The 27767-nt window shown below is 45.2% G+C and overlaps 1 protein-coding gene across 2 annotated transcripts in view; it reads right to left on the reverse strand.

Moving 5' to 3' along the window:
- Atp9b (ATPase phospholipid transporting 9B) overlaps nucleotides 1–27767 on the reverse strand; it is a 254916-nt gene that overhangs the window by 11637 nt on the left and 215512 nt on the right. For both annotated transcript variants that reach the window (XM_078029853.1, XM_078029852.1), the window contains exons 16-26: nucleotides 22435–22596; nucleotides 21599–21691; nucleotides 15180–15263; nucleotides 14537–14707; nucleotides 11665–11763; nucleotides 9716–9805; nucleotides 7138–7282; nucleotides 6799–6863; nucleotides 5676–5831; nucleotides 5414–5478; nucleotides 2948–3056 (exon numbers count right to left, since the gene is read on the reverse strand). In XM_078029853.1, the coding sequence (XP_077885979.1) occupies nucleotides 2948–3056; nucleotides 5414–5478; nucleotides 5676–5831; nucleotides 6799–6863; nucleotides 7138–7282; nucleotides 9716–9805; nucleotides 11665–11763; nucleotides 14537–14707; nucleotides 15180–15263; nucleotides 21599–21691; nucleotides 22435–22596 (1239 nt within the window). The remainder of the gene's footprint in view (nucleotides 1–2947; nucleotides 3057–5413; nucleotides 5479–5675; nucleotides 5832–6798; nucleotides 6864–7137; nucleotides 7283–9715; nucleotides 9806–11664; nucleotides 11764–14536; nucleotides 14708–15179; nucleotides 15264–21598; nucleotides 21692–22434; nucleotides 22597–27767) is intronic.

The raw sequence follows: 27767 nt of genomic DNA on the forward strand, positions 1-27767 counted from the left end.
TTAACTAGCTTCTTTGGAGGTCACAGGCATCCGGCTCTATGGAGGTGACTGCAGGGTCATGAGGTGTGAGTGCATCAGTCTCCTGTTTCACTGACTGAGCTTAGCATGAGTACAGCAGAGTGATTCAGAGCGAGTCCTGGGCCTCAGAAGAGGACGCTCAGTGCTGCTGCTGCAAATACAGCCATACAGTTTTACGAATAAGAAAAGCACAAGTTGATTCCTTTACTCCTCCATCCATTTGCTGACTACCATGACCACACCTGGTAATGGACACCAAAGAGCTGGTGTAATTTAGGCCACAGAGACAGAGGAATAAGGACTGGCTGACCTCATTAGAACAGTAAGGCAGATGTGTGATACTTGCATCATTTATACTTCTAGACTGAAATGATTGGTAATCAAATACAAAAGACCCAAGATATTTTACTGAAGAGTACAGTACTTCCTCTTGGATGTGCAAGGGCTGTGTCCACCAAAAGAAATCATAGATTTCCTGTGCCTCTGGATGAGTGCTGTGGCACATGCTGGATAACTATCTGGGGATGATCATTTGCAGTCCATGCCTTACTCCACACTGCTGTCCTGTGATTTACCAGGGACCAACATTTTCTTTTCCTGCTATTATGCAGGCTTGCCAAGAGCAGGGGCTACACTTGTGTTTTCCCAGCCTTGGTACCATGCCTGCTGCATCAGAATGCTTGCTTGGTGTCCTGCTTCAGCATGGCTAGCCTTTGGCTACCAGGGTTATTAGAGAAGGTGAAAAGAACAGCTGTACCTACTGGTGCATTGGCAAGTGATTAGAAGAAGAACCTTCAAAAACAGTTCTTTAGCTTCAGGAAGGAAAAACCTTCAATTCTACCAACTTGTGGTTGAGCACTTTTGTATTATTGTATTCAAAGGGTTTGAAGAGTACTAGATTTTTAAAGAAACAGAGACTACAAAGATAAAGAGTACAGATTTTCAGATCTTAATGGAATTTAAGAGAAAATGAGTGATGGAATTCTTGTCAAAAAAATGTAGGATCAGTGTGTAGGACACTGAAGCGTTCTGAACTGCTGGCTGCCTGATGGAGACTCAGATGCTAGCTGAGATATAGCTCAATCAGACTGTGTGCAACACCCTGTTAAGTGGGGTCATCTAATGACAGCAAGCATTACTGACCCTGTGGCTGGAGCCCAAGGCAAGAGCGGTCTGGCAGATGCTTGGTGCCTGCCTGCAGCTCTTGTTCCTGGATAATTCAGATATCCACAGTGGATAGGACCTGAGTCTGTAGAGCCGGCAACAGCCATGTGATGCCTGGTAGTTTGTGCTTGCTGTTGTTACCTGCGGATGAGCATCCTCCTAACATGGAGGTCCTGACTCTGCTGGGTACCAACTGCCTAGGTGTACAACCAGAAATGCTGGGCTTCTGCTTGTGAGGAAGAGATGATTTCTGCCTGCTAGCTACGAATGAGCATTGAACAAACACTCCCAATCTCGGGAAATGGGGCTGTGCATAAGCTATGGAAACAGATTCTTTGCAAAGCTCCCTGTGGTTCTGGACCACTGGCCCCACTCTGTACCCTCACAAAGGCTTCGTCATTTCAGCATATCAACCACAAGTCCTCTAGTTGCTGAGTGTGCAGCTTGGGGATCTCCCTGCTGGTCAAGACATTATCAGCATGATAATAATGCTTGACATTTATACCTAGTTTTGTGCACACAGCTGAAGTAGGTCTATCTGTCCTGATAAAAGACATAGAGATTTTCAAGAAAGTTCACAACCCCTTTTCCATCAGATTAGTACAAAAAAATGTAATTCAGAAATTCAAAATGTAACATGACTCATCAAGCACTACTCTGGGTAGCTAGTTAGCAAGGCTACAGTCTGGTAGCTGGCCTAAAGTTAATTAGTTAATTAGTGATTAACTAGACAAGAATCTATTCTGTTAGTGGTCAACTGGACTAGTCATCCATTAATTCATGGTTGGCTGAAATAGTTAATTCCGTTAGTCATTAATAGATTAGATTTTGGTCTGTTAATGTGGTTAGCTGATTAGGATCAGCCGGGCCAGAGTCTAGTCTGCTAGTTAGCAGTCAGCTGAACCAGAATTTTGCTCTTGAGCACTGAATTCTTTCCTCCCTATTCCACAATACTAGAGCTCTAACAATTCTGATCTGATAATTTTAGGTTATCAGCTACAAACTGAGTTTGACTGAGGGCTGGTGGGTTTTGTTCTCAGTAGTGGTTCAAGAGAAGCTTTCAATGTGGAAAATTTCAAAGCAACCAGAATTTATATCTGGAGAGCTGAGATTTTCCTCTACTGTGTCCTTAAATTTTCCATGAAATAAAAATATGCTTTCATATACAAACATGATAAACTCAAAACTGCCTTCAGGAACATTTGACTCCTAACAAAGCACTGTCAAGGAAGTAGATCTCTGTGCCGTCAGTCAGGGAAAGCTGCCAGGTGGACTTTCTCCTCACGGCATCCCTACACAGCAGCACACACATCTCAGGGACTTGGAAAACACGGCCAGCCACTTTTCAGATGGAATTCTGAACCAACACTAGATACTGGGGATTATAGAAAATGCCTGGCCAATGATGCCATCGATTTCTAGTTTTGGGAATGAATAAATAAGAAGCACCTCTTTGGGAAGGGGCATGCATGCTGACTGGGTGAAGCACAGGTAGTAAGGGTCCTTCACACAGAAATCAAGGCACAAGCTCTTCTCGGTTTTCCAGGACGCCTGCCCGTTGAGCTCACAGAACCTCCAAAGGCTGTTAAACACATGTGTGCCATTGGAGCTCTACGGCCAACACTTGAGAGGTCCCCTCCCCTCTTTAACTCAAGAGGAAAATGTCAAAACTGCTGAGGAGAAGTAAGAAGTATCTGCAAGGACAACGAGTACCAACAAGACTTCAGAATGCACGTGTGTGCAGTCCGTGGGCAAAGGGCCATACCTTGGTGAGGTCCTTGTACAGCTCTGGGTAAAGAATCGCCATTTCCGGCTTTACATCTTGGTCCAACACTAAGGAGAACACTGGAAACATGGTGTAGATAGTTGCATACCTTAGAGGCCAAGAACATTTAGTTAGCCTGAAAAATGTCTGCAACACAACTAAAATTAGAGGTAGATTGAAGTTTCAAAAACCCAAGACATCCCATGAAAACAAGATAAAACATCGAAGTTGGCAACACAGTAAGATTATTTCTGATCAGTAGCATGTTCTGTAAGCCATAAATGCTTACTGGGAGTGGAATCTATTTAAAGATAAACATTTCTTATTAAACATTTGCAGGTTGAGGTCAGACTTCTCTGCAGCTGTCATGTTACCATGAAGTACCTGGTATCTCACCCAACTCCCCCAAGGGCAGTGTTCTGTGGCACTTTAGAACAGCCTTGCTGGTGGGATGCTGACGCAGACGGTGTCCCCACACGGAACCCTGCCTCCCACCTGCCTCTTCCTTCAGCCCAGAAACAACCTGTTCTCCATCTCTATCATCCCTACCCCTTTTGCGGACTACCACATGAACAACGGAACAGACGGCAGGCAGCCTTTGGGGTTCTCCACTTGCTCGGTCCCAGGAGGTGACCCTGGGTATGGCTGCACCAGCATCCTGGTGGTAAAGGGGCCCTGGTTGCTTACCCATTCATTTGCACACTGTAGGGCACTGTGGTTACCCTGAGTCTGGGGTTATCACAAACAATACTGCAGTCGACATTCACTGCATGAATTTTTCTTGTGAAGATAAGCTTTCATTTATTTTGGACCAGAGTACCAACTGGGATAGCATGTGCTGGGTGATATGGTAGAGGCAGACTCGGGTTAATTTTGGTTTGCTGAGCTCTATGCTGGAATGTGGCATGGACATGCCACACCTGAGGCTCCATACTATAACTTCCTGTCAGATGAGGATCCGGAGTCTCCTGTGACTGGGAGGCAGTATTCACTCCCAGTCTGAGATATGAGGTCCTCTTCCTTTGAATCATGCCATACTGTGGTCACATGTCCACATTCTCCTCTCTAGCACCAGCTCAAGGTGGCAGTGCTCAGGACCCTGAGGTGGGAGATTATCCTGGCTTGCCTGGACAGGCCAGTATGAACATAGGGATCCATAGAGGAGGCGCAGTGTTCTGTGGAGAGAGGCAGATGCACTAGGAAGAGCAGTAGGATGCAACGTGGGCTTGGAGGGTGGGTGGGGTGAGGTGAGGTAAAGTGGGGTGAGGTGGGAGCCCTAGGCATGGCAGGCAGCACTCCCACTGGCTCTCACTGGGATGCGATCAAAGCACCTCACGTTGAACAAAAACCTAACACTTGCAAGGACCGCCATTCCTCTGTATCTTGCTCACATTACCAGGAATTCTGGGGACTCAAGGAATGACCAGACAACATAGCACTTAGGATGCTCTTACAACAGCCTGTGGTGAGTAGACACTCATGTGTCCTCTGCTGCCCGGAAGGAAGCTGAGCACAGGGAGAGGCGCTGGTACAAGTGTGCAGGAAGCTGGCTGATGAGCCTAGCCTGGCCATGCCTCCCACGAGCAAGCCACTGAGCCAAGGCCTCTCCCTCTCCTCTTGACAATGGGGTGGGATGGGGATGGATGTAAGTGGGTAGCCCTGGTCACCAAGTTCCCAGGCTCTGCTCATAGGAGGCAGCCCTTTCTGGGGTAGGCGGTGATCTCTGCAGACCCAGAGAGCAGCGGAGGCATGGCCACACACTAACATCCGTGCTGATGTCATCTCTGCGCATGACCACAGTGGGTGAGGGGGTGAGATCCCAGTTTAACTGCTTTTAGAGGAAACTCCTGTCTCACAGATATGGTGGCTAAGATCACCTAGCTTTACTCCAGCTCATGTGTGCAGCATGCTTTGGTGCACTGGATCTTCAGATGTGAGGTTTCACTGCTGCTGGGGACAGACTTCTAGTGCCTGTTCTGGATTAGGTCATGTCTCACCCAAATTTCAGGAGGCAGACAGCCCAGTGCCTTCTGTTCTGTATGTTCCTGACTGGTGACTGTCAAGTCCCCACATGAAGACCCACTTTCTTGCCAGGACAGGGACAGGCTTTGAGAGGCCTGCAGCTGGCCCAGCTGGCTCCATTCTGGGAATGACAGCCTCCACAAATGCTTACCCCTTGGTTCTGCCCCTCTCATAAGCCATGGGGTTCTTTTATAAGATTTCAGCTCCATCCTACTTCCTGACACAAATTACAGCCTCCCAATGAACACACAATCTTTGTGAAAAATGAAGCAGCAGTCGCAAGAGGCTCAAGTGTGCAGGTACTGCCTGGAGTTCCCCAAGCACAGCCTCAGCCTTCACATCAGTGGTGCTTATCCCAAACGCAGAACTGCCCAAAATATCATTCAGTATTCCACACGCATTTTTCTGTTGAGTTGGGAACCATGAGCAAGGAACTGCACTTACCCCACCATGAGGAATCCCTGGTACAGGGGGACAGACGCAAAGTAGAAGACTGAAGAGAACACGGCCTTAAAGACAGAAAACCATAAGTTAGAAACAGTCGCTGTTGGTCACCTGAACATCATTTTGCATGCAGGTTTCTCAGAGTGAGTAACATATCTAATTAAAAATACGACATCCAATGAAGCCGTGATGCTGCCACAGTCGCTTCTAAGTGCTATCTGTCACCCTCTGCAGGCACCCTGGACACAAAAGGCCTAAGTACCTGCATCGTGGAGATAATGAGGCCCCTGTGCATGACGAACTGGCCGAGAGCTGCGGACCTCTTGTAGCTGTTCCGCCCGTGCACCATGAGCAGCCTGCCGACGTGTCTGAACTGTGTGATGGAAAAGTCCGCTGCCAGCGAGGCCTGCTTCCCCTCCTGGAGCATAAACACACAGGCGCCTCTGCAGAACACTGTGCTGCGGAGCATGCACACTGTGAGCTGAGCTCGGGAGCTTGGCCCAGACAGATGGAAACCTGCAGCTCCTCCTGCATGGCCCTAGAAGCTCCCCACAGGACATCCCAGGCATCGGGTGATGTGGGTGGTATCAGGTCTGTACTGGGCACCTGCCTGCCCGCCTAAAGGCGCCTCCCTGTGGGCATCAGGAGGAGGTGCTCACAAGTGCTGCAGAAGAAATGGCTTCAGCAGTCTAGCAGCCGCACAGAAGTAAGGCAAAGGGACAGTATGGACAACACCATTCAAGGCCCTTCCCCATACCTCAGCTCTGTCATGACTGAAAAAACTATCTCCTACTCCATAAAATTTGCTGTAACACACTTCAGACAAAGCAGTCAAGGAAACAGCCAACTCAAGTTGGGTGAACTTTCCAGGTCTTTCTGGTATGTTCCTACTTAAGCCACGATAAGAGCTGTGGTCAAGGCTGGCAGGAAGACAAACCACAACCATGGTTCACATGGCCAGGAATCAGGGATGCCCATGAAGAGGAAGTGGTAGATAAACAGAGGAGAGTAGCTGTGGTACTGAAGAGACCAACCAAGGTGTGCTGGGGACACTCCAGCCAAGCCCTATGCACAAGTATCTTAGAGGATAAATCCCAGCAGGCCATGAGAACTGGGGGATGCTGAGGGCTTGCCAACCCACTTTGGTTTACAAGCATCTCAGACAGGCATCCAGTTATGGAGTAAATAACAGAAGGGCGTGACTCTGACCTACCTATCTCTTACTCAAGTACACAGCTCAGGGCTTGGACAAATGAGGACCTTAAATACATGTGGACCCAGGAGGCACTGATTCTGTGCAGACCCAATGCTTGCTAAACGCAAGTGTGGGCTGTACATGTGCTGAGGATGTGATAAAAATACATAAAACAAAAAGACAGACGTACCTTTCCCTCAATCCCAATGCCACAATCTGCTGCCTGAATCATGCTCACATCATTTCCTCCGTCACCTGAGAAGCACAAGAAGTTGGGATATTAAATAAATAAAGCACCTATCCATCATCATGTTTTCTGTGTTACCAGTTGGGATTGTTTAAGGAATTTTCAGTAACATAGATACAATCCATCTAGTTCCAGAGATGAAACATGATTTTGCCTGCGACGTCAAGAAGCCAGTTGCTCTTAAAATTTCACTGCTGAGGAGGGAGGTGGCGTTCCCACCCACCGACAGCCCTTCTGGCTATGTCCCCTACCCCCGCCAGGTGGAAGCCCAGGGTGGCTCACCGATGGCACAGGTGCGCCTCCCAGTGTGCTGCCGCAGCAGTGTCACAATGTGGGCCTTCTGGGTTGGAGAGCAGCGGCAGCACACCACGGCGGGGCACTGGCAGGCCAGCTCCACAAGCTCGTGCTCATAGTACTTCAGACACACCTGCAAGACAGAGCGCCACTCTCACTGTGCCACTGCACTGTTCTGCAGCTGAGCAAAGGGACAGAGCAAAACAGGGGCTGGAAAACCAGTGGTCTTTCTCCAATGTGCATGCACTTGCATTTTTTGGGTCTCACCTGTGACCATGCCTGCCCTGTGGGAGCTGGGGGATGTGGGAGCCAATGGTCCCACAGCCCTGTAAGAAGAGGAGGGGTGAGGTGGGGGAGACTAGTGCATCAAGGCCATGGTGGGAAAGATCACAGAGGCTGCACAATGAGGGCCACCAGGAAGGGCAAAGCACGCTGAAGGTTGTCAGGCCCAGAGCTGGTGGCCATGAGGCAAAAGCTGTCTCCAGGCTGATGTGACTGGGGCCAGTGTTTGGGCTATTCTGGGGAAACCTGCTTAAGATGATTCCAGCCCCTCCTTCCCAGCACTGTAGTGATGAAGACACCTGACTGACCTCTGATATCAAGTGCTCACTACCCTTGCCAAGGAATAGGGGAGTCCACCAGCTCCCAATGCATTCCCTTGGTCAAGAAAACCAGAGTCCCGATGCACTGCCTGAAGGGCACTGAGCCTACTCATTCTCTCAGGAGCTTTGAAATGCTCCCCTAGCATGAAGGACAGGTATCAGACTCCAGGTCCTCCGACCACAGGAACAAAAGCCCTGTTGACTATTTTTGTTTCCTTTGCTTTGATGTTCTCATTTGCACAATTTAAAAAAAATATTTCTTTCTTTTAGTTGTACACAATGCCTGTATTTTTATTTACTTTTATGTGGTGCTGAGAATCGAACCTAGGGCCTTGCATGTACCAGGCAAGCGCTCTACCGCTGAGCCACAACCCCAGCCCCTCATTTGCATAATTTTTATTCTCACCTAATATGTGTATTTTTGGTCAGTTATCTGAACCCTCTTCAGAACTCCCAAATTTCAGAATATAAGAAAATAAGTGCCACCTATCCACCAATGAACTCAACCAAAATCACCATTTAACTGCATAGGGAACATGGAGAGGAAAGAGAATGAAGCTCAGATAATGAATAGCAGGCACTAGATAGATGCAATAAAAAACTTAAACGAGCCAAACTATAGCTCTACAAACACTGTTATTTGGAGACATGGCATCAAATACCAAAATATGGGGCCTCAAGGGGTCTTTGGCATATGTTAGGAACTGGAGGAGGATGGGAAGTGGGGGGCCATGGTAGGACAGTCTGGTCATTCACACCACATGCCTGCAAAACTCGAACACACACAGTAAGAACAAATGACACCAACCAACATGGTAGAGATAGGAAAGTGCCCTGTGCCCTTTCCTGCCGGGAAGAGGGCCCGGCACCTACAGGGCCATCAGAGAGGGCTTTGTAGAGAGACAGACTGTGACAGCCAAAGGACAGAGTGACCAGGTAACTGAGGAAGCACAGTGGCCATGGCTCCAGCTAGCATAGAGAGGTGCAGGGTGACGCCACTGGACTAATAAGCACTTCAGACTCTGGCTCACTAACTCTTCAGCTGGCTGTGGAGTCTTCCCCTGGACTCAGAGATGGGAACATAAAATCAGGATGCAACTGTGGATAGCACAGGACCACTTTCCTGGCCTGAGGAGGCATGTCTACTCAGGGGCCAGATGCAACCTCTGCAATTTGAGCAAGGAGAGCAACTGAAGCGGTGTTCTTGGTGGCCAGAGATCAGTAAGAAGCCTTGTGGTCTCAGGGCCAACCTCTGGGCATGTTGTTCTGGGAAAGCAGCACATGCAATCTGAGGTCATCGAGTACAGTGCCCCATGCAGAAGTAGTGTGGAGAGAGGCGCCCATCCATGCAGCCGCCCCTGTCCAGGACAAGACCCAGACGCTGAGTGACACTACCACCTCAGGAATGGCCCACAGCCAAACAAGGCCAGGGCCTGGGTCCAGTCAAGCCAATTCCACCTGTGTGGCTACCTGCAGTCCTTACCAGGACCTGTGCACTCCTAGTACCCTGGGGTCAAGAGGAGGACAGATGGGACTAGAGAGTGCTTCCCCTGACTGGGAGCTCTCCGGTGACCCACACATGCCTGGATTACTGGCTTAGATAAAGACAGGAACCACACCAAGGCTGCAAGGAGGTGGAGCTGTTACCAAGGGGCAGAGATCCGGGTCAGCTGAAAACACCAGCCTTAAACAGTGGGAACAGGCCAGGAGACATGCTCAGCCCTGACTGTACAGTTGCGTGTGCCTTATGGGTGATAGGAAAGCATAGGACAGCAGAGAGGCAGGGCCACCTGACAGCACATCCCTCAAGAAAGCCCTGGATAACTACAAGGAACAGACAGACAGATACATACTATATTATTGTCCAAACTTGCCTCAGGAGACAGATAGACATATGCTGTATTAGGACCCAGCCTCGACTCATGAGACAGACAGACACACACTGTATTGGGGCCTGATCTTACCTCCAGGGAGTCCCCTGATATGACCAGTGCACAATCGTGCTTCCTTCTAAATGCATTCAGCTCCAAATGGGCCTCTCCTCGACTGGTCACCTCCATAGAGGAGAAAAGATTAGTACAGGTTAAAAGTCTTCAAAATTAGAGCAACAGACCAATAGGATGTGCTTCAAAAAATCGCGGTAGTGTCCTTTGGACAGTGTCGAGAATCTCAATTGCTAAACAAGGTCCCTTCAAATTTCGATTGCACTCTCCATTGACTGTTAACAGACCATTTTTCGATTTGCTGCAAATAAAAGCAGAGAAAGCACTGTACCCAAGAAACATACCTGAGCGGTACCTGGAGCTGGCTTCCCTTCTGCTCAGGTCAGGCCGGTTCTGAGAGTAAATTCACCTGAGACACATTCTAGTGCCCTAAGTGAGGTGAGGATTTAGCAAGGAGAGAGGCAGAGTGGGGTGCAGGTGAGATGGTATTTAGCACGAGGAACGCAGCCAGTTTTTTTTTAAATAAGTCACATTTATTATCAAAAGTTGCATGAAAGCCCACAGCGTTTACAAAAATGATTTTCTATATATAAAAATATTTTTGACTATATTGTAATATCTGTGGGGACACCACACTGTTGGCTGGAGGAGACAGGGTCCTTGGCCACATGCCAGGGAGAGGCACAACTGTCTGAGGTCCTGGTGTTAAAGATGTCTCTTTTCACCATGTGGAGGAAGTGTGGGAGGCTTTTGTAAAATCCTCCGTGGTCTCTGCCCTGGTTTTCCGTCTATCCCATTTTGTTTGATGTCTGAAGGATTAAGCAATCTAAACAAGTAAAATTGATTCATAATCTCGGAATATCATTAATTTTTGAGTGAAAAGATGTCAGAAACCAAGGTATGCATTTTCAACATTCTTTCTGTGGAGATTTTATAGGGAATAAAATAAATGTTATAGGAGTGAAATAAATTAAGCTTCTCATGATCCAAATTAATCTCAAACTCATCTGTAAATAGGTAGGTTATTGTGAAAAATTTAATTTGTGGTGCTATAACACTGAAAAGTCAACAAAAATTGATCGAAAGTTTTATCAGAAGCATTAATAATTTAATTGCAAATAGTAGTCTGCAGGGCCTAATTTGTGATTCTATGCTTCAAAACAAAATACATTTACATGTAAATGACTCGCAAACAGCCATTTCTGTAGGTGTCAGAGCTGCATTCAGACAGCTACAGACCACAGTGTCTGTTCACTCACCATCAATCAAGGCTGAAGAACTTTTATTTTTGTGTGAATTAAATTTAGTCATTACTAATACATACAGTAAACACATAAATTTAGATAACTTCTATTAATTTTCTTTGAGTCAATTAAGGAAGAACATTTAATGTGAAAATGGCAATATTTTAAAAACATATTCCTACTTTGTGTTTAGAATTTGTTTCACAAGAGCTACCTCTGAGCCACATGTAATATGAGTAACTAAATAAAAAATGTATTGTAAAATAAATATTTATTTTTATGTATTGGAGGTATGTCTATTTAAAAATAGCAATAAATAATACTAAGAATATAACAGAAAAATGCTTTTGAATTTAGAGCTTGGTCACTATCAAAAAGCCATCTTCTTTATTACATTTAATGTAACTAAAAATTATTTTAACTTGTTTTTTATAAGTTGAGTAAGAAAAAAATGACAGCATTTCTTTTTAAAAAGATATTTAGTAATTGTGGCTGGGCTTGTAGCTCAGTGGTAAAGTGCCTGCCTCCCATTTTGAGGCACTGGGTTCATCCTCAGCACCACATAAAAATAAATAAAGATACTGTGTGTTCATCTGCAACTAAAAGAGTATTTAAAAAAAAGATATTTAGTAATTAATAACTGCATATACGTTTTTACAAAAATAACAGATTTTAAGTGTGAGATAAAACATTTAAAATTTCAAAGTGATTCAGAAACATACTTACAGGTCTAAAAATATGAATGTCCTGTGTTCTAGACACCAAATGTGAACTTTTGGCAATGCAAGTAGCCGTCTCCAGTTTATCACCTGTTAGCATCCATATCTATGAAACAATTTAAACTGGTGAACTTCAACAATGCAAGGATACTTTATGTCTTAAAAGCGTCTGTTCTGAACAGTTGCTCGTACACCCCTCCCGCCCCATTCATAGCATTACCACAAAGCCCAAAGGTGAAGCAACCCGAGTTCACCGACAGATGAATGCATAACCAGGATGTGGTCTACCATTCCATGACATATCATTCAGCCTTAACGAGAAGGAAGTTCTGACTCATGGAGCAACACAGTGGAATGTGAGGACACTATGGAAAGGGAAATAACCCAGGTACAAAAGGACAAACACTGTATGATTCCACTTATATGAGGTCCCCGGATAAATCCAATCTATAGACAGCAAACAGAATGGTATGGTTAGGGGCTGGGGAGCTGGGGTTTAATGGGGACACTTTAAGAAGAGGAAAGTCCTGGAGATGGATGGTGGTGATGGCTACAAAGCGTCGTGAGGTTCTTCATGCACTGAAAAGTGGTGCCAAGTTTTGCTGTGTCTACCCTGACTTGCTTAGGCAGAACAAGTAAGAGCAAAGTGATGTGCAGACAGCCATGAGATGTGGAGGCATGTTGACTAGCAACTTGGTTGTGTCAGTCACACATGGCTGAGGCAAAGTGGATATCTATAGATGCCCAAAGGTAACTTCCAACCAAACCAACAGGGTGGACGAGGTTGCACACAGCACTAGCAAGATCATAAAGAATTTTATTTCAACTTATTGATTTTTTCAGGTGGAAGGTGAAGCCCAAATAGGCAGAGGGCCCATAGCTAAGCCAGAAGTAATTTACATCAAATAAAACATATCAAACAATGCTACTTTTCCATTTAAAAAACTGCATATACATACACATATTATGTACATATATCTGCAGATAAAAAATAAAATATCAGGGCATTTAATATATATCAAAGTATTTTATATATTTTATATAACGTCAAAAGACTTCCTGTAATATTCTTATCATTGGAATTCCTCAGATTTCTTATGTAACATACCAAAAGACATTTTTGGAAACAGGAAACAAAAAACATGAAATATTAATTATTTGTTTAAGAGTGATCCAACTGTGGCTCTTCTCCTTGCCTGAAGACTTGTGCTTTCTACTCATTTACATGTCTTCATGCACTTTAGTGGAACAAAGATAAAGGAGCCAAGTGAACGAACCACCACTGCTTAGCAATCTGTCACCAGGAACTGAGTTTGAGATGCGCCTTCCCCCTTCAGAGGCTGATCTGGAGTCAGGCTGGACACGTTGTACAGAGAAAAGGGTCTGGTGCTTTAGATGGAAAATCTCCCACAGGTTATCATGGAGTACCAATGCCCAAACCTTCGTATCACGAACGTTCACTACCATAACACATGGACAATCTGGCACACGTGACTGAGAAATAGACTGAAGGCATTTAAAACCAACATGTGTCTAACTGATCACACCCTTTGCCAGTGTCCTGGCTGCACCATGTCACTGGACTTGGGTGATTTTAAATACCCAGTCTCAATTGCTCTCCCTAACTGAACTCCCTGTCTGCACAATGCTCTGTCCACCATGCAGCCTCAGGGCCTGCTTCCCACTGCCACCAGATTTCCTTGGCCTTCCCACAGAAGTTCTCCAGAATCTAAGGGTTGGGCAGGGAGGTGGGCCAGGCACTGTTTTGTCTCCCACCTTCCCTTCAGTTCACCTTTCCCGTCTAGCTAGAGTTTTTCTAGCTAGTTGTACTTTTTCCATCCTCAAAAGTAGGTTTCAAATCCTTTGGACAGTATTAAAATAAGTGTTCTCAACCAGCCTGTCACTGAACTCTCAACTTCAATGAAAATGTGAGGTAAGAAAGCAGTTTCCTAAAAAACAAAATTACACCAGAAAGTGCTAGTTCCCTCGGGCATTGAGGACCTCAACAGTCAGAAGAAAAAATGGCAGGTCAGCAGCCGGGGAAAAGGGCAGTTGGCCACATGACTCCCAAGGAAAATGCACCACAAACCTCAACTCAAACTCAACAAACCAATTATGAGAGAAATGTCAGCTGCCAACCTGCAGCTGTAGAGTAGCGAGGAGCTGGGGGTTATGTTGGCCAGAGCACCCTCCCAAGGCCTGAGTCAGCAGCAGACCCAGAGAAGAACCCAGTATGTCCAACAAGGAGCCGGAGGGAGGAGATATTCCTGCCTTTGCTTTGTATGCGCATACCATCTCTGCAAGAAACCCTGTTGCTGAGCTCAGCAGCTCAGCAGCTGAGCAGGACTGTGAGGAGTGTGCTTTCTGACTCCATGACAGCATGGACGCAGACAGACAGCATAGGCTGGGGTTCTGCCCTTCTCCTCTGCTCACCCAACATGTGCTGCCTATGGCAGAAGCTGCTTGGGCAACTTGGATTTGGCAAGACTGCAATTATTTCAGGAAGAGTGCTTACACTCAGGCCTGTGACATAGGATTCTGACCAGCAGGGTGATGGCAAGTGAGGAAACTTGATTTGAAGAGCCTGTGGCTAAACCACAGACTGTAGACATTGGGCAGGGGCTGTGGGTCCTCACGACTGTCTTCAGAAGTACACATGTTATGTGGATGGACAGAACCAGGGAAGCAAAGTCTGAAGGCAGGACAGTGCAGATATTTCTGGATGTCTGGCTGTGAGGCTGAGGAAGGACGGGGGATAGGTGTAGCTTTGCTTCCCACATTCTTCCACCCACCACCCCAGGAGTGCCACAGAACAATACTCCAAAGGAAAAGAGTTTGCTTAGCAGAGGAATCCCAGGAGCCAGGGCAGCAGGCACCACCTTGATTCCAGCGTTGCGCAGCATCTCCAGCGTGGGCCGCACGTCAGCCTGCAGCTGGTCCTCTACCCCGGTGAGGCACAGCAGCTCCAACTCTCTCTCCAGGCTCTCTACCACTGCGGCCACCTTCAGTACTCGGTCATGGATGCTCAGCTTGGCTTGACTGTATCGGCTCTGGGACACAGGGGACATGTGTATGGTCCACATGCCTGGTCTGCAATTATTTACTAAATAAATCCATAATACAGGCTGAGCATCCCTCATCCAGAAATCTGCAATTTACAATGTTCTGAAGTTGGATATATAATGAGCACAGACAACAGATCTTGAAGCATTTTGCAATTTTTGGTTAGAGACACTAAACCAGGTCATGCCTATGCAAGTAACTCCAAAGCCTGAACCACTTCTGTTCCCCTGAGCACTGGGAGACAGAAGGTGCAAACCTTGTTGCTGTGCACATGCCCCTGCCCTAACTCCAGACTGAGGGGAGGTGGGATGGAGGCTCCCACTGGTGAGGCTGCCTTATGCCAGGCACTGGGGACACTGGTTTCCAGAGTGCTCATGCACAATGTCAGGATGCACCTGAGTACAGACAGAGGCCTGCAGGGCAGGAGAGTTCATGAAGGGCAGGTGATGAGCCACTCACCTCAAAGTCCTGGTACTGCTCTTCCGTCAATGCCTTCTTTGCCACCACAAGTGTTCGCAGCCCTTCCCGAGCCATGTTTCCACACTGGAAAGGAGAAGCCCAGTCACTTGTGGTCCCCAGGTGGCCTCAGGCACCATGGAGTCCACTCCCATGCATACTGTGGTCGTCTTCATCTCACGCAGGACCAGCATGTGCCGGCCTGGGTGCTGTGAGGACTAAGAGGTCACAGTGCAGCATGTGTTCTCTGTGCTCTGGGTATACTCATGGTTCCCACCACACTCCAGTGGGACTGCTCCCACGGGGGACAGGGGAGAGGCTGCTGCACTGGGTCTGAGCTACTCCACACTGGCTGTGCAACACCTTCAAGTCCCTTTCTGCCACAGGACGCTCCTCCTTAAAGGCCCCCAAACTTGCATGAAATAAGTAAAACCAGGAAAGTGCAGCAGTGGTGTGGGGAGAGTGGGGCCAGGGGAGGCCCCCATGGGGAGTGCCAGATCTAAGATGCATGGATCTGAAGGCTGTTTCTGCTCTGTGCTGTAGGGCAAGCTGACTGGTTGGCTGCCCGAGCCTCATGGGTGGAAGTGGGCCTCAGGTAGCTGTGCTGGGCTAAGCACAGCATGTGTGGTCTGTGCTGCAGTCTTCCACCCTGCTGGCAAGGCTCTTGGTTCCCCTTCCTGGCCCTGCAGCTCGGGTGTTCACACAGGGGCACTGCCATCAGACTGATGGGCAGTGGGGTACTAGTTAAGAGCTGAGGCTGGTGGGGACATGGGCCATGCCCAAAGCCCCATGCACTTGGTCCATGATCAGGTGGGTTGGAGGCTTCCACTGGTGAGACGGCATTGTGCTAGGCACTGGGACACTGGTTTCCTGGTCTCAGTGGGCAGGGAAGAGGAAGCTCTGGAGGAGCCATGACCCAATCTGTATTTAAAACAGAACTAGAGATACATTCTGTAGGTGTATCAAAAGATGTTAGCACAATTCACAGTGAAAGATTGCATTAAAATAATAAAATACTACTTTCCCCATCAGAAGCAGAAACCCAACAGTTTCGAGTGAAGAAACAAGCTCTTTGGTACACAACTGGTACAGGGGTGGGGCACACCTGTTTGAAGGTGTTGGCAACTTCTCACAAAGTTTGAATTGCAGTTTCCAATGACACCATTCCCACTGTAGGGAATGTGACACACACTTGCGATCATATACCAGGCCATATCCACATGAGGCTAGTCCTGGCCATGTTGAACAGGTGGACAGGGGTCAATCTTTAAAGAACCTGAAATGGCACACATGGGGTTCCATTCCACAGACATCAACATGGCCCTGAAGAGCAAGGCAGAGCTGCAGAGCTTCTCCCTCGTGCACCAAGCAGAAACAGCAAATATCCCTCTGCAGCGGGTGGTAGTGGTGTGAAGGAAGAACAGAGGCTGCTGGAGGGGTGAGACATAAGTTCCAGTGTGGGGGGTCACAGTCCTGCATGGTGCAGAACTGCCTAACCCAGTCTCCTACGGGCACAGGTGCGACAGCTGAAAAGAGGGTGCAGGGCCACAGAGGCAGATGAGTGTGGCAGAGAGACAGACCTCCTGCTCCACAGCCAGGAGCAGGCACAGTCCTGCATGGCGCAGAACTGCCCAACCCAGTCTCCTACGGGCACAAGGTGCGACAGCTGAAAGGAGGGTGCAGGGCCACAGAGGCAGATGAGTGTGGCAGAGAGACAGGCCTCCTGCTCCACAGCCAGGAGCAGGCACAGTCCCGCCCAAGATGCCTGCACCACGAGGACACCGACAGCAAGCAGGCATCTATGAACAGGTGGGACAGAAGGTGGCTGGCTCTGCAACAGAGAGAGTGCGGCCATCTGGAATCACTTCCTCGGGGAGAAGGCTCTGGAGCAGAGCCCAGGTGACTAAGGAGCGCATATTTCCTGCCGTGTGAAGCAGGACTGGGTGCAGGGATGGTCTGGGGCCTCCTCACCAGGGGACACACAGAGGGCTGCACTGCACCTTTGTCAAGGATCAAATGACTGTAGATGTGTGGGTTTCCATTCTGTACTACTGGTTAGTGTGTCTGTTTTTATGTCAGTACCATGTAGACTTTGTTACTATACTCTCTCTGCAGTGTAATTTGAATTCAAGTATTTATGATGCCTCCAGCACTGCTTTTTCAATAGCTTTGGCTATTCAAGGTCTTTCATTCTTCTGAATGAATTCCAGGCTCCCTCCCCCAGCCCCGTTCTGTTAAGAATGTCACTGGTATTTTTGATGGGGGTTGCACTAAACCTGTATATTCTTTTTGGTGGCATGGCCATCTTAACAATATTAATTCTGCCTATCCATGAACATGGGAGGCCTTTCCATCCTGTGGCTTCTCTCTTCAGAATTCTCTAGTATCCATTGTTGAGTTCTTTTTACCTCCTTGGTTAGATTTATACCTAGGAACTTCTTTCTCTCTCTTTTTTTCTTTAAAGGCAATTTTTTTTTTAGTTTATTTATTTACTTATTTTAGTTGTAGATGGACACAATACCTTTATTTTGTTTATTTATTTTTACGTGGTGCTGGGGATTGAACCCAGTGCCTCCCATGCGCCAGGCAAGCGCTCTACCACTGAGCCACAACCCCAGCCCTTAAATGCAACTTTGAATACAATTGTTTTACTGACTTTTTGGCAGATTTGTTAACTATTGATTTTCATATGTTGATTTTGTAATCTGCTACATTGTCAACTTTATTAGTTATAGCAATCTTTTGTGGAGTTTTTTTTTGGATCTTCTAGGTATAGAAAAATATAATCTGCAAACAGTGATAAATAATTTGACTTCTTCCTTTCCTGTTTTTATCCCCATTATTTCCTCATCTTGCCACACTGACCTGGTTAGAATTTTTAGCACTACGTTAAATAGACTATTCCAGATTTTAAAGGAAATGCTTTCAGCTTTTCCCCATTTTCTATGAAGTTGGCTTTGGTTTTTTTTTTTTAATATACCCTTTATGATGTTGAGGTATATTCCTTCTATTCCTAGTTTCTTTGGTGTTTTTTTGTTTGTTTTTACATCATGATTGGTTGCTGAATTATGTCAAAGGTCTTGTTGCATCTATTGAGACGAGCAAGTGATTCCGTCCTTGATTCTATTTATGTGATGAATTACATTTATTGACTTGTAAATATTCAAACATCCTTGTACCTCTGGAATAAAACCAATTTGGTCATGATGTACAATCTTCTTGCTATTTTGTTAAACACAATTTTCTAATATTTTATCAAGTATTTTTGTTATCTAAGTTCACCTGGGATATTGGTCTGTAATTTTCTTTCCTTGAAATGTCTTTATCTGGTTTTGGTATGAGAGTGATATCGGCTTCATAGAGTGAATGGAAGTGTTCTATCCCTTTCTATTTCATGAAATAATTTGAAGAGTATTGGCATTACTTCTTTAAGGGTTTGGTAGAATGCAGCCGAGAATCCAACTGTCCTGAGCTTTTCTTTGTTGGAAGGTTATTTTTTTTTATTACTAATTTTATCTCATTACAAGTTACTGGTTTAGGGTTTCTATGTCCTCTTGATTCAGTTTTGGCAGATCACATGTCTAGATATGCATCCATTTCTTCTAGGTCTTTCAATTTATTGGAGTACAAGGTTTCAAAATAGTCCCTAATGTTCTGCTGAATTCCTAAGATGTCTGTGGTGATTTCTCCTTTTTCATCTCTAATTTTATTAAATTGTTTTTTTCTCCCTTTTTCTTTTGGTTAGTTTGACTAAGCGCTTATGAATCTTGTTTATCTTTTCAAAGAAACAACTCCTTGCTTCATTAATCCTTTGTATCTTTTTTTTTTAATTCTCAAGTTCGTTGATTTCAGCTCTGAACTTAATTATTTCCTTTCTTCTACTGGTTTTGGAATTGGTTTGTTCTTCTTTTTCAAGGGCCTTGAGACACATTTTTAGGTTATTTGGGATCTTTCTGATTTTCATAGCTATAAACTTTTCTCTTAAAATTGCCTTTATAGTGTCCCAGAGGATCTGAAATGTTGTATCAGTATTCCCATTTGAGCCTAAGAATTTTTATTTATTTATTTTTTAATTTTTTTTAAAAAATATTTTTTAGTTGTCAATGGATCTTTTATTTTATTTATTTATTTATACATGGTGCTGAGGATCAAACCCAGGGCCTCACACATGCCAGGCAAGCGCTCTACCACTGAGCCACTACTGTAGCCCCAAGTCTAAGAATTTTTAAATTTCTCCTATCATCTTTTCATCATCCAATAGAGTACTGTTCAATCTCCATGTGTTTATATAGTTTCTATAGGGTTTGGTTCTATTGATTTCTAATTTCATTCCATTATGATATGATAATATGCAAGGGATTATATAAATTTTTTTTGTACTGAGCAAATGAATTAAAAAAATTACAGTGAGTTGGGTGGGCTACAGAATGCTATAGCTGAATGGTGAGAAAAGGAGAGCAATCATGCCCCCGACGAAGGCTGTCACAAGCCCTGTGATGACTCACATGTTCAGGAAGTATCTTGCATCTCTACAGCAGTAACAGACATACAGTGATAGGCAGTCAGGCAGTGAAGACAACTGACTTAGGGATTTGGGCCTTTAGAACTAGGCATGGGCAGGGATCCTGAACTTCCTGGGGTGTACTGATTAACAGTTCAGTTAACCAACTCTGCACACCACAGACCCCAAACCACAGGCAGGCACTTGTCACCCCTATCATCTCTTAGGAAGCTGTATGTGGGATGTCTACCTCCAATAAAGCCAGGTATAGCATCTGATGAAGAGATGTTTGTCTATAGGTAAATAAAAATTATTAAAATATCCAGATTTTCTGAAAATACCTTTTTAATTCATCCAGCTTATTGGATCTGATGCCCACTATTAAATCTGTAGGCTGCAGTGGCAGGAAGGGCTGGGGAAGAAGCCTGGGGTCCAATACTACCCACTCAGACACTCATGAGCTATGTCCTTCCCAGTGTCCAGTTCAGCGACTTCCAGGGTTGGGCTATGTAGACGAGGGAGGGGACTGTTGCTGTACCACAGAGGAGGGCTGAGCTTGTTCTCCTGGGATACCACATCAGGATCTAATTCAGGTCTGTGTTTAGAGGGAAGAGGCCCATCACTGCCACACCTCCCTTCATCCAGAAGGTTATTTTTTTTCTGTGTGTTAATATGTGTGAATACTCTGATATTTCAATTTTGTAGAATGGTGCTTTCTTTAATATGATCAATGTAGAGTGTTTTCCTTGCACAACTGGAGAACACAAGTTTGCAGCCAAGAAGCCAACTCCAGGTTCTGCTTGCAACAAAAAGCATAGAAACCCAGGCCCCTGGAGTGATTGCTTTGCTTTGTTTCTTAATACACTGAAAGGATTCTGATTACAACAGTTTACAGCAAAGACACCACAAAGGGTCAAAAGATTTATCTATGAAACAAAGCACAATGCTGAGAAAATAAATGTACATAGGATTTTTAATAAAGTTATCTTTGTGAAAAACAATCTGACATTATCTGTCTGCTGCGAGACATTTATTGATTTGACCTCATAAAGCTAAATAAATTAAACAAGTATTTTACAATTAATTGCACATCATTATGACCAAAAGTAATTTTTATGGCATTTTACTAGGTCTTCAGGGAGTTTAATTTATTCATGTCCCTGATTAAATCAAAGTGCCCTGAAGGAGATATTGATTCATATTGCCAATATCATGCGAACACTGGGTGTGGTCACTGCACTGACAGGAGAGCTCTGAGCAGCAGAACAACATGTAAACAGGGAAAAGGGCTGTACTTGCCGTTATAACTGGTCTGGCTTTACTCAGAAACCCAGCTATCAATTAAAATGTAAACTTAACACATTGTAGACTCTCATTCAATTTAATATAGGCTTACTGGTGTTTGTACATTATTTTCTACTTTTAAGTGAACTGACTAGCATAATACTAAAATTCGAATTAAAATCTCCTTGCATATTAACTAGATGTCATATTAAAGCCTAACCTTGTTTAAACACACAGTGCTATTTCACAACTCTCTAGTGAATGACTGATGATGTTTTCTATACTTTCAGTATTACACATAAAATTATTCTCTATAAGGGGCTCCTTGTGCACATCCACATGATTTCACAAACAAAACAGCAATAGTTAATTGTATAGAAAGCCTCATAATTAACTAGGGCCTTATCCTTTTAGCTTAACCAGTATGAGAACCATGACTACTGAGAACAATTTGGTGGGAAATGACAACACCCCTGGTAACCTTCCAGGACCTGGTCTGACATCTCTGTACCTTGACCTACTCCAATGACACCAGTGTCTCCCAAGCTGTGGGGAGGAGACAATTTTTCGGTCATCTCATGTTTCCTAAGTTCCACGAACATGTGTGGCTGCACAGTGCCAAGCGTGGCCCACTTACCTCCTCTTCCAGCCAGTCATTGTACTGGACGATGGAGGACATAGCAACGTCAGCACCCTTCATGTAGAATGTGATTTCTGCTGTGGACTCATCCTGTATGGAGTGAAAATACACTGTTGGGCTATCTAGCTCCTTGCAAATAACTGCTGGTCTAATAGAAAATGCACCGAAAAAAAAAAACAAAAACAACTCTTAAGAATGCCTTCCCTGTGGGAAGCTGCTTGCTTTCCAAGTGACAGGCGCCTTTACATGCAATGCAGTAAGAATCGGGAAAATCACTGCACACTTGAGATGCTGGGAGGAAATTTTTGAAATAAATTCTGTTAATGAATATATGACTTGGGCTATACTGTAAGCATCAAAGTCTGATCAAATGCTTTCTTGTTTAACAAACTTCCAAATATTTTTAATTGTTATTTGCTAAGAAAAGCTGAACACAGGTACATATAGAAACTTTAAGGTTAAAAATCATTATTAAGTTCAATTTTTTGTTATGCTACTTTTGTTAAACACAAAACAACTAGCTGATTTTGAAAATTAGTAACATCTTTTACTTATTCTCCCTTAGCAGTGTTAGGAACAGATGTTTCACATCACCAGGTATTTTATGTCATTATGGCCACTCTGGTGTCTCACTCATAAATTATTAGTTTAGATTTTGTTTTATTTTTTAAAAAACCATAACAAGCACAAAGCGAATACGTACTTAACTTTAACCTTTTTTGTGGAGAGGGAGGATTTTGTATCTGCTTTAAAAGATTAAAAGAGGAACCGCTCAAGCTGTCCACACCAAGCACACTGAAGTGTCTCTGGGCCCAGCACAAGTGGCAGCATACCCTGACGATGATGCCCATCCGCTTGCTCTCCGAGGTGAAGGGGAACACCTGCAGGATGCAGTAGGTCAGGACCTGGCCGCCAGGTGTCTTCAGCTGCATGGAGGTGAGGTCCCTGCTGACCAGAGTGAGCCCGACACTTTCTGTCCACCGCACCAGTGCGACCTGAAGAGACCATAGTGTGAGGTCTGACTGCCTTGGGGATGCTGTGCCCAGAGGACATGGTACCTTGCATGCAAAGTGTCCCCAGACACATGAAGGCAGAGAAACTGCAGTGTCTAGAACTTTGCATTTCTGTGCCATATTACATACAGGTGAGCAATAAGCAATGTGGAAGAAAGTCCCTTGGCCTGCTGTGTAACATGGTCCATTATGCACCATAAAGGCTTCCTTTGGTACTCTGTGTCGATGAGCTCCCTACAGCTAGTCATGTTTAAACCCTAGAAGGAAGCAAGTAATCTGAATTTTGTTTATCTCTATTTTTTCCAACATGAGAGAGAAACTGGTGTCTGACCAACTACATGAAATTGTCTACGAGGAATATCTTCCGACCTGAAGGGAACGAAAAGCCGGAGCCTGCAGATCAGGCCTGTAGAGGGCAGCCTGGGCTCTGAGTCTGACCAGGCTAGCCAGTAGCTCCGCATAGTCTCTTCACCTCACCAGTTCAATTCCAGCTCTGCCAGGTGGAAATATGCTTCTGCAACCTGTCCTAAGGCTGAAGAAATGTAAGCTGAGTCTTTGGTGTGTGTAGGTACTAAACAATAGGAGCTGCTCTTACTTATTCTTACTTAGAGTTACTTTAATAACTTATTAAAATTAAAAACTCATAAGAAGATATTTTCTAAAGTTAATAATGTATGTTAAGTATTTTATGACAATCAAGCACTTTCTGGAAAAGAATATCTTTCTGAGGAGCCTTATCACGGGACAGCAGGTCAGTTAATGACATACCAAGCTTGGCAGCAGCAGAGAGAATGTTACCCAACAGGAACACCCTCTGCAATGAACATGCTGCCAGAGTTGGAGACTGTCACAGCATGCCCACAAGACCAGCTCTGTGCTCTGCAGCTTCCCAAGGTTGGGCACCCTTCACCTTTGCTCTGAAGGCACAGCCTTGTCACTGGCCAGCAATGTCACAGCTCCCAGGGCCTGACAGGGTGGGTCCCTCGGGGCTCAAGTCTCTCAGAGGCAGGGTGAGCTCACCCCTGCTTTCAAGTCTCATTGCCACCTATGCTGTTAGGATCTCATTTTGGATTTTGAGACGTAAGTCATCTCAGGGACATTTAAAATTCTGGCTGTGTTAAGGATGTTATCAATTGAATCTTAATATCTGGTGACGCTTTGGAAAAAATCTTAGCAGCTCTGGTTCCGAGGCTGACTGCTCAGGTTAGGATTCTGGAGCAGGCAATGCCTGCATCCCTATAATCTTGGTGCCTTGAGTGTATGGTGGCCAGGTTCAGGAGGACAAGAGACCAACACCAGCAGAATGGTCAGTGGATGTTCAGAGCACTGAGCTGTGTACTCAACCCTTGCTCACACGTCCCACTTGATATGTTCTCTTGGACAGATCAGGAAATCATTTTTAAAATCAGGTTTTCTAATAACTTGCCACAAACCCAACTGCAGGATACTTCCAGTAAGATTTCCAGAGATGGGATGCTTTCAGTGCTGGGAGTGTGTGCGGCATAGGGCAGGGAGAGTGAGGGACAGTGGGAAAAAGCAATCGAGCACTTCCCAGGACTGCTGACGGCTTGGGGCAGAGTGTAGGAGCATAGCCAAAGACTAGGGTGCCAAACGCCTGTCCCAGGCAGTGGGAGGAAGCTCCTCTGCTCTCCCTGGGCTATCCACTGCTTCACTGGGCCAACACTCACTTCCTGAACACTGCTTAGGGTCTCGTAAGGGAACAAACTGGATAAGGTTAGCATAGGGTTGGTATCCTATTGTTGTAGGATAATAAAGATACATAAAAATGAATGCATTTTAAAATTACTAGTTATAAATTGAATGTAGTTGCTGGAGCAGAGATAAAACTACCTCTTATAATATTCTGATATTTTAAAAAAAGTTTACATAGTGGAGTTAGCCTATGGTAAATGGAATAGAATAATTCTAGAAATTCACGATTGAGAGTGAAATTATAATGGTCTAATATTTTTATTTCAGTTACAAAGTCAAAAATACATTTCTCTAAAAAAGGCAAGGGATGGGGAACCAAACAGCCTTTCTCCATCTGAGTTCTTCAGAAAACAGAACAAAATTTGGGGTACCAGTTGTTGTTCCCAAGTAGAATACTAGTCCTGCCCTAGATACAAGGAGGGCGCTAACCCACTGCACACCAGCCACGCCTGCATCACCAGGGCCACCTCCTGGAACCACAGGGCTTGGGGGTGTGGCTCCATGGCCTCATCTGCTGTACTCCTCTCTGGTCCATGCAGAAACCTGAGTTGCTGAGCACAACTTAAGGACCTGCTTTCTGCAACAGCAATGGCCATGCAGTGTCTGAATTCTTTCTCGGCTTGAACTGTTTAGAAAAATATTATGTTTAAAGTAATAAAAATCTTCACCTAGCTGATATTAGAAAGCCAAGTAAGGAGATTTAACTGCACAGAATATTATTATTTTATTAAGAGCAACACAATGAGATTAAGCAATCAGCCTTTTTATTTATGAGAGGAGCATTATGTCTCTTTAATAACCTGCATGTAAGGCCAGGACACCTGAGTGCACCGGCTGTAGCCCCAGTACTGGCCTGAGAGTTAAACTCTGGGAAAGAATATAACCTTGACCTGATCTGCTTAATACCCATGTCCTTACACAGGTGGTGGCTCTTGGATGTGGAGAGGGTACTCAACAGGCTGGAATGTGAAGCCCAAGGAGGCAGGACAGGACATGAAGCCTGGACTCAGCCTCCTGGTGTATTCTGGGCAAGTTGAGTCACACTGAAGTGCAGCCTACTGACAGCAGGCTGCTCTGAGAGGACTGGAACTTCACCTTATCAGCTCCAAGCTCCCCGCTCTTCATACGTAACAGATACTTCTCCCTTTTGTGGAAAATAAGTGAAATCAGCAAATTTTGTCCATTTTGATGATCTCAGTAATATCTCTGTGTACTCTTTCCAGAAGAGAAATCATACAAACAGTAACAGATGGCATGCTTAATGCTTCTCAAATGCTGTGGAAAACCACAAGTTCTCAAGTCCTGCGAGCCGGTGGTGAAGGGCTTACCCTCTATGCAGGCAGTGACAAAGCCCGCAGGTCACAGTAGCCAGGAGGCCATCATCTCCCGGTGGCAGGGATGCAAGGGCTAGAAACTCCTACTTGCAGGACTTGGCTGGGCTGCAGGAATGTGTGCCCTTGAGAATATCAGATGGCTTCCTGTACCCTAGGTTTTGGGTATAGGAAGTGTGCCATACAGCAGCAGCAACATGTGCCTATCCTCTCAGCACTGGTGTCCCCTGCTGGCTAAGGCTGTGCTAAATGCCAACTGGCCCATCACCAGTGCCGAGAGGATAGGAACTGGAATCGGAACTCTACTCTGAGCCTCTAGGGTGTTACTAAGAGACTCAAGTGTACCAAGAGGCTAAAATCATCTGTGATGATCCAGTACTATACTTGAGCACATCAACAACACATTCCAAATTACAGTTTTGAAAAAAACCACAAGGATGACAACAGAACCGACTCTGCCAGGAGGGAGGAGAGCACACCTGAAATGAGATGGAAATGCTACACGTTTTTCCGGTACGACTTCTTCAGAAACTGCAAATGACCCAATACTCCCAAGGTTAATTTTCAATTTGCACAGTGAAAGGTTCCCATTATGCTGTGACCTATAAATTGTACCTTTCCACAGACAGCCTATCATCTCTGGGTGCCCCACTGAAGTCAGACCCAGGCATTCTATATTTGGTGACTACATCTGTTTATTGTTTAGTTTACGCTTGGTTTCACACCCCTTTGAGTTAGCAGCTTATAGGAAAAATCCTACACCTAGCGCAGTGTTCCATCCAAACGTCTTTAATCAGCAATCATTTTGAGGATTAACTCTATATAATGCCAACCAGAAAAAAAAGTATTCAAGTTTTTCACAAGAGAGATGCATTAATTACTATCCTAATTTAACTGGCTTGGTGTTGGGCAGAAAAGTAAATGGCAGCATGTAAAAAAGTGGATGTGTAACCAATGTGAATCTGCAATATGTATACTGGGTAAAAATGGGAGTTCATAATCTGCTTGAATCAAATGTATGAAATATGGGCTGGGGATGTGGCTCAAGCGGTAGCGCGCTCGCCTGGCATGCGTGCGGCCCGGGTTCGATCCTCAGCACCACATGCCAACAAAGATGTTGTGTCCGCCGAAAACTGAAAAATAAATATTAAAAATTCTCTCTCTCTCTCACTCTCTCTCCTCTTTCACTCTCTCTTTTAAAAAAATGTATGAAATATGATATGTCAAGAGCTTTGTAATGTTTTGAACAACTAATAATAATAAAAAAAATACTTCTGGATTAAGCATATAAAGAAGTAACCTCAGAGGAGGACCAGGGATACCTTCAAAGCTGCTGCTATGAATTCATGCCCGCCTTCAGCATCACACAGGCCTGGCTTCCTTGTGGAAGTCAGGCAGGCTTAGATGCCACATCCTAGGCCAGCTCTAGCAGGTCTGCTGCGCTGGGACTGGCATAGAGTGAATGGGGAGTTGAGGAGTGAGAAGCCTTCTAGAATTCTATGTATGTGAATATATCAGTGGTGTCTTTCTTAGAAGACCCTGAGAAATAAACTATATCCAGTGATGTTAAATACAGAAACAAAAGCAAAGAAAATGTCAATGGCACAGACAGTTTGATTCTATTCCGAGAATTTAAGTGATTAAAATTCACACACTTTTGGGACTGGAGATGTGGCTTAGTGGTACATCCCTCGCCCAGTGTACATGAGGCCCCTGGCCTCAATCACTAGCATTGTGATAAATAAATAATTGATAATAAACTACACGTACATTTCTAAAGCAACGTGTCCAGGGCTGCTCCATCCAGCAATTTCCCCTTCAGCCCACCTGTTTCCCACCTTTGGGCTATCCCACCGAGCTTTTCCTGGGCCTAGTCAGGAAGAAGAGCTAAGGGGAAGAGAGCAGGAGAACACAGCAAGCCTAGGACATGTAAAGAAGACAGAAGGCCTCGCTTCTTGGTACACCAGGACACCCCGCTATGGCCCCTTCTCCCTCTTGGGGAGAAGGTAACATGTTACCCCCTTTTAAATGAATCCTGCTTTATGTGCTTGCCTTGGCGTGTTCCTCTAAGGCTATACCTTCAACATGTGAGGGAGCAGGACTGGTCAC

The sequence above is a fragment of the Ictidomys tridecemlineatus genome, chromosome 13 (assembly GCF_052094955.1).
Source record: "Ictidomys tridecemlineatus isolate mIctTri1 chromosome 13, mIctTri1.hap1, whole genome shotgun sequence".
In the NCBI taxonomy this organism is placed as follows: Eukaryota; Metazoa; Chordata; class Mammalia; order Rodentia; family Sciuridae; genus Ictidomys; species Ictidomys tridecemlineatus.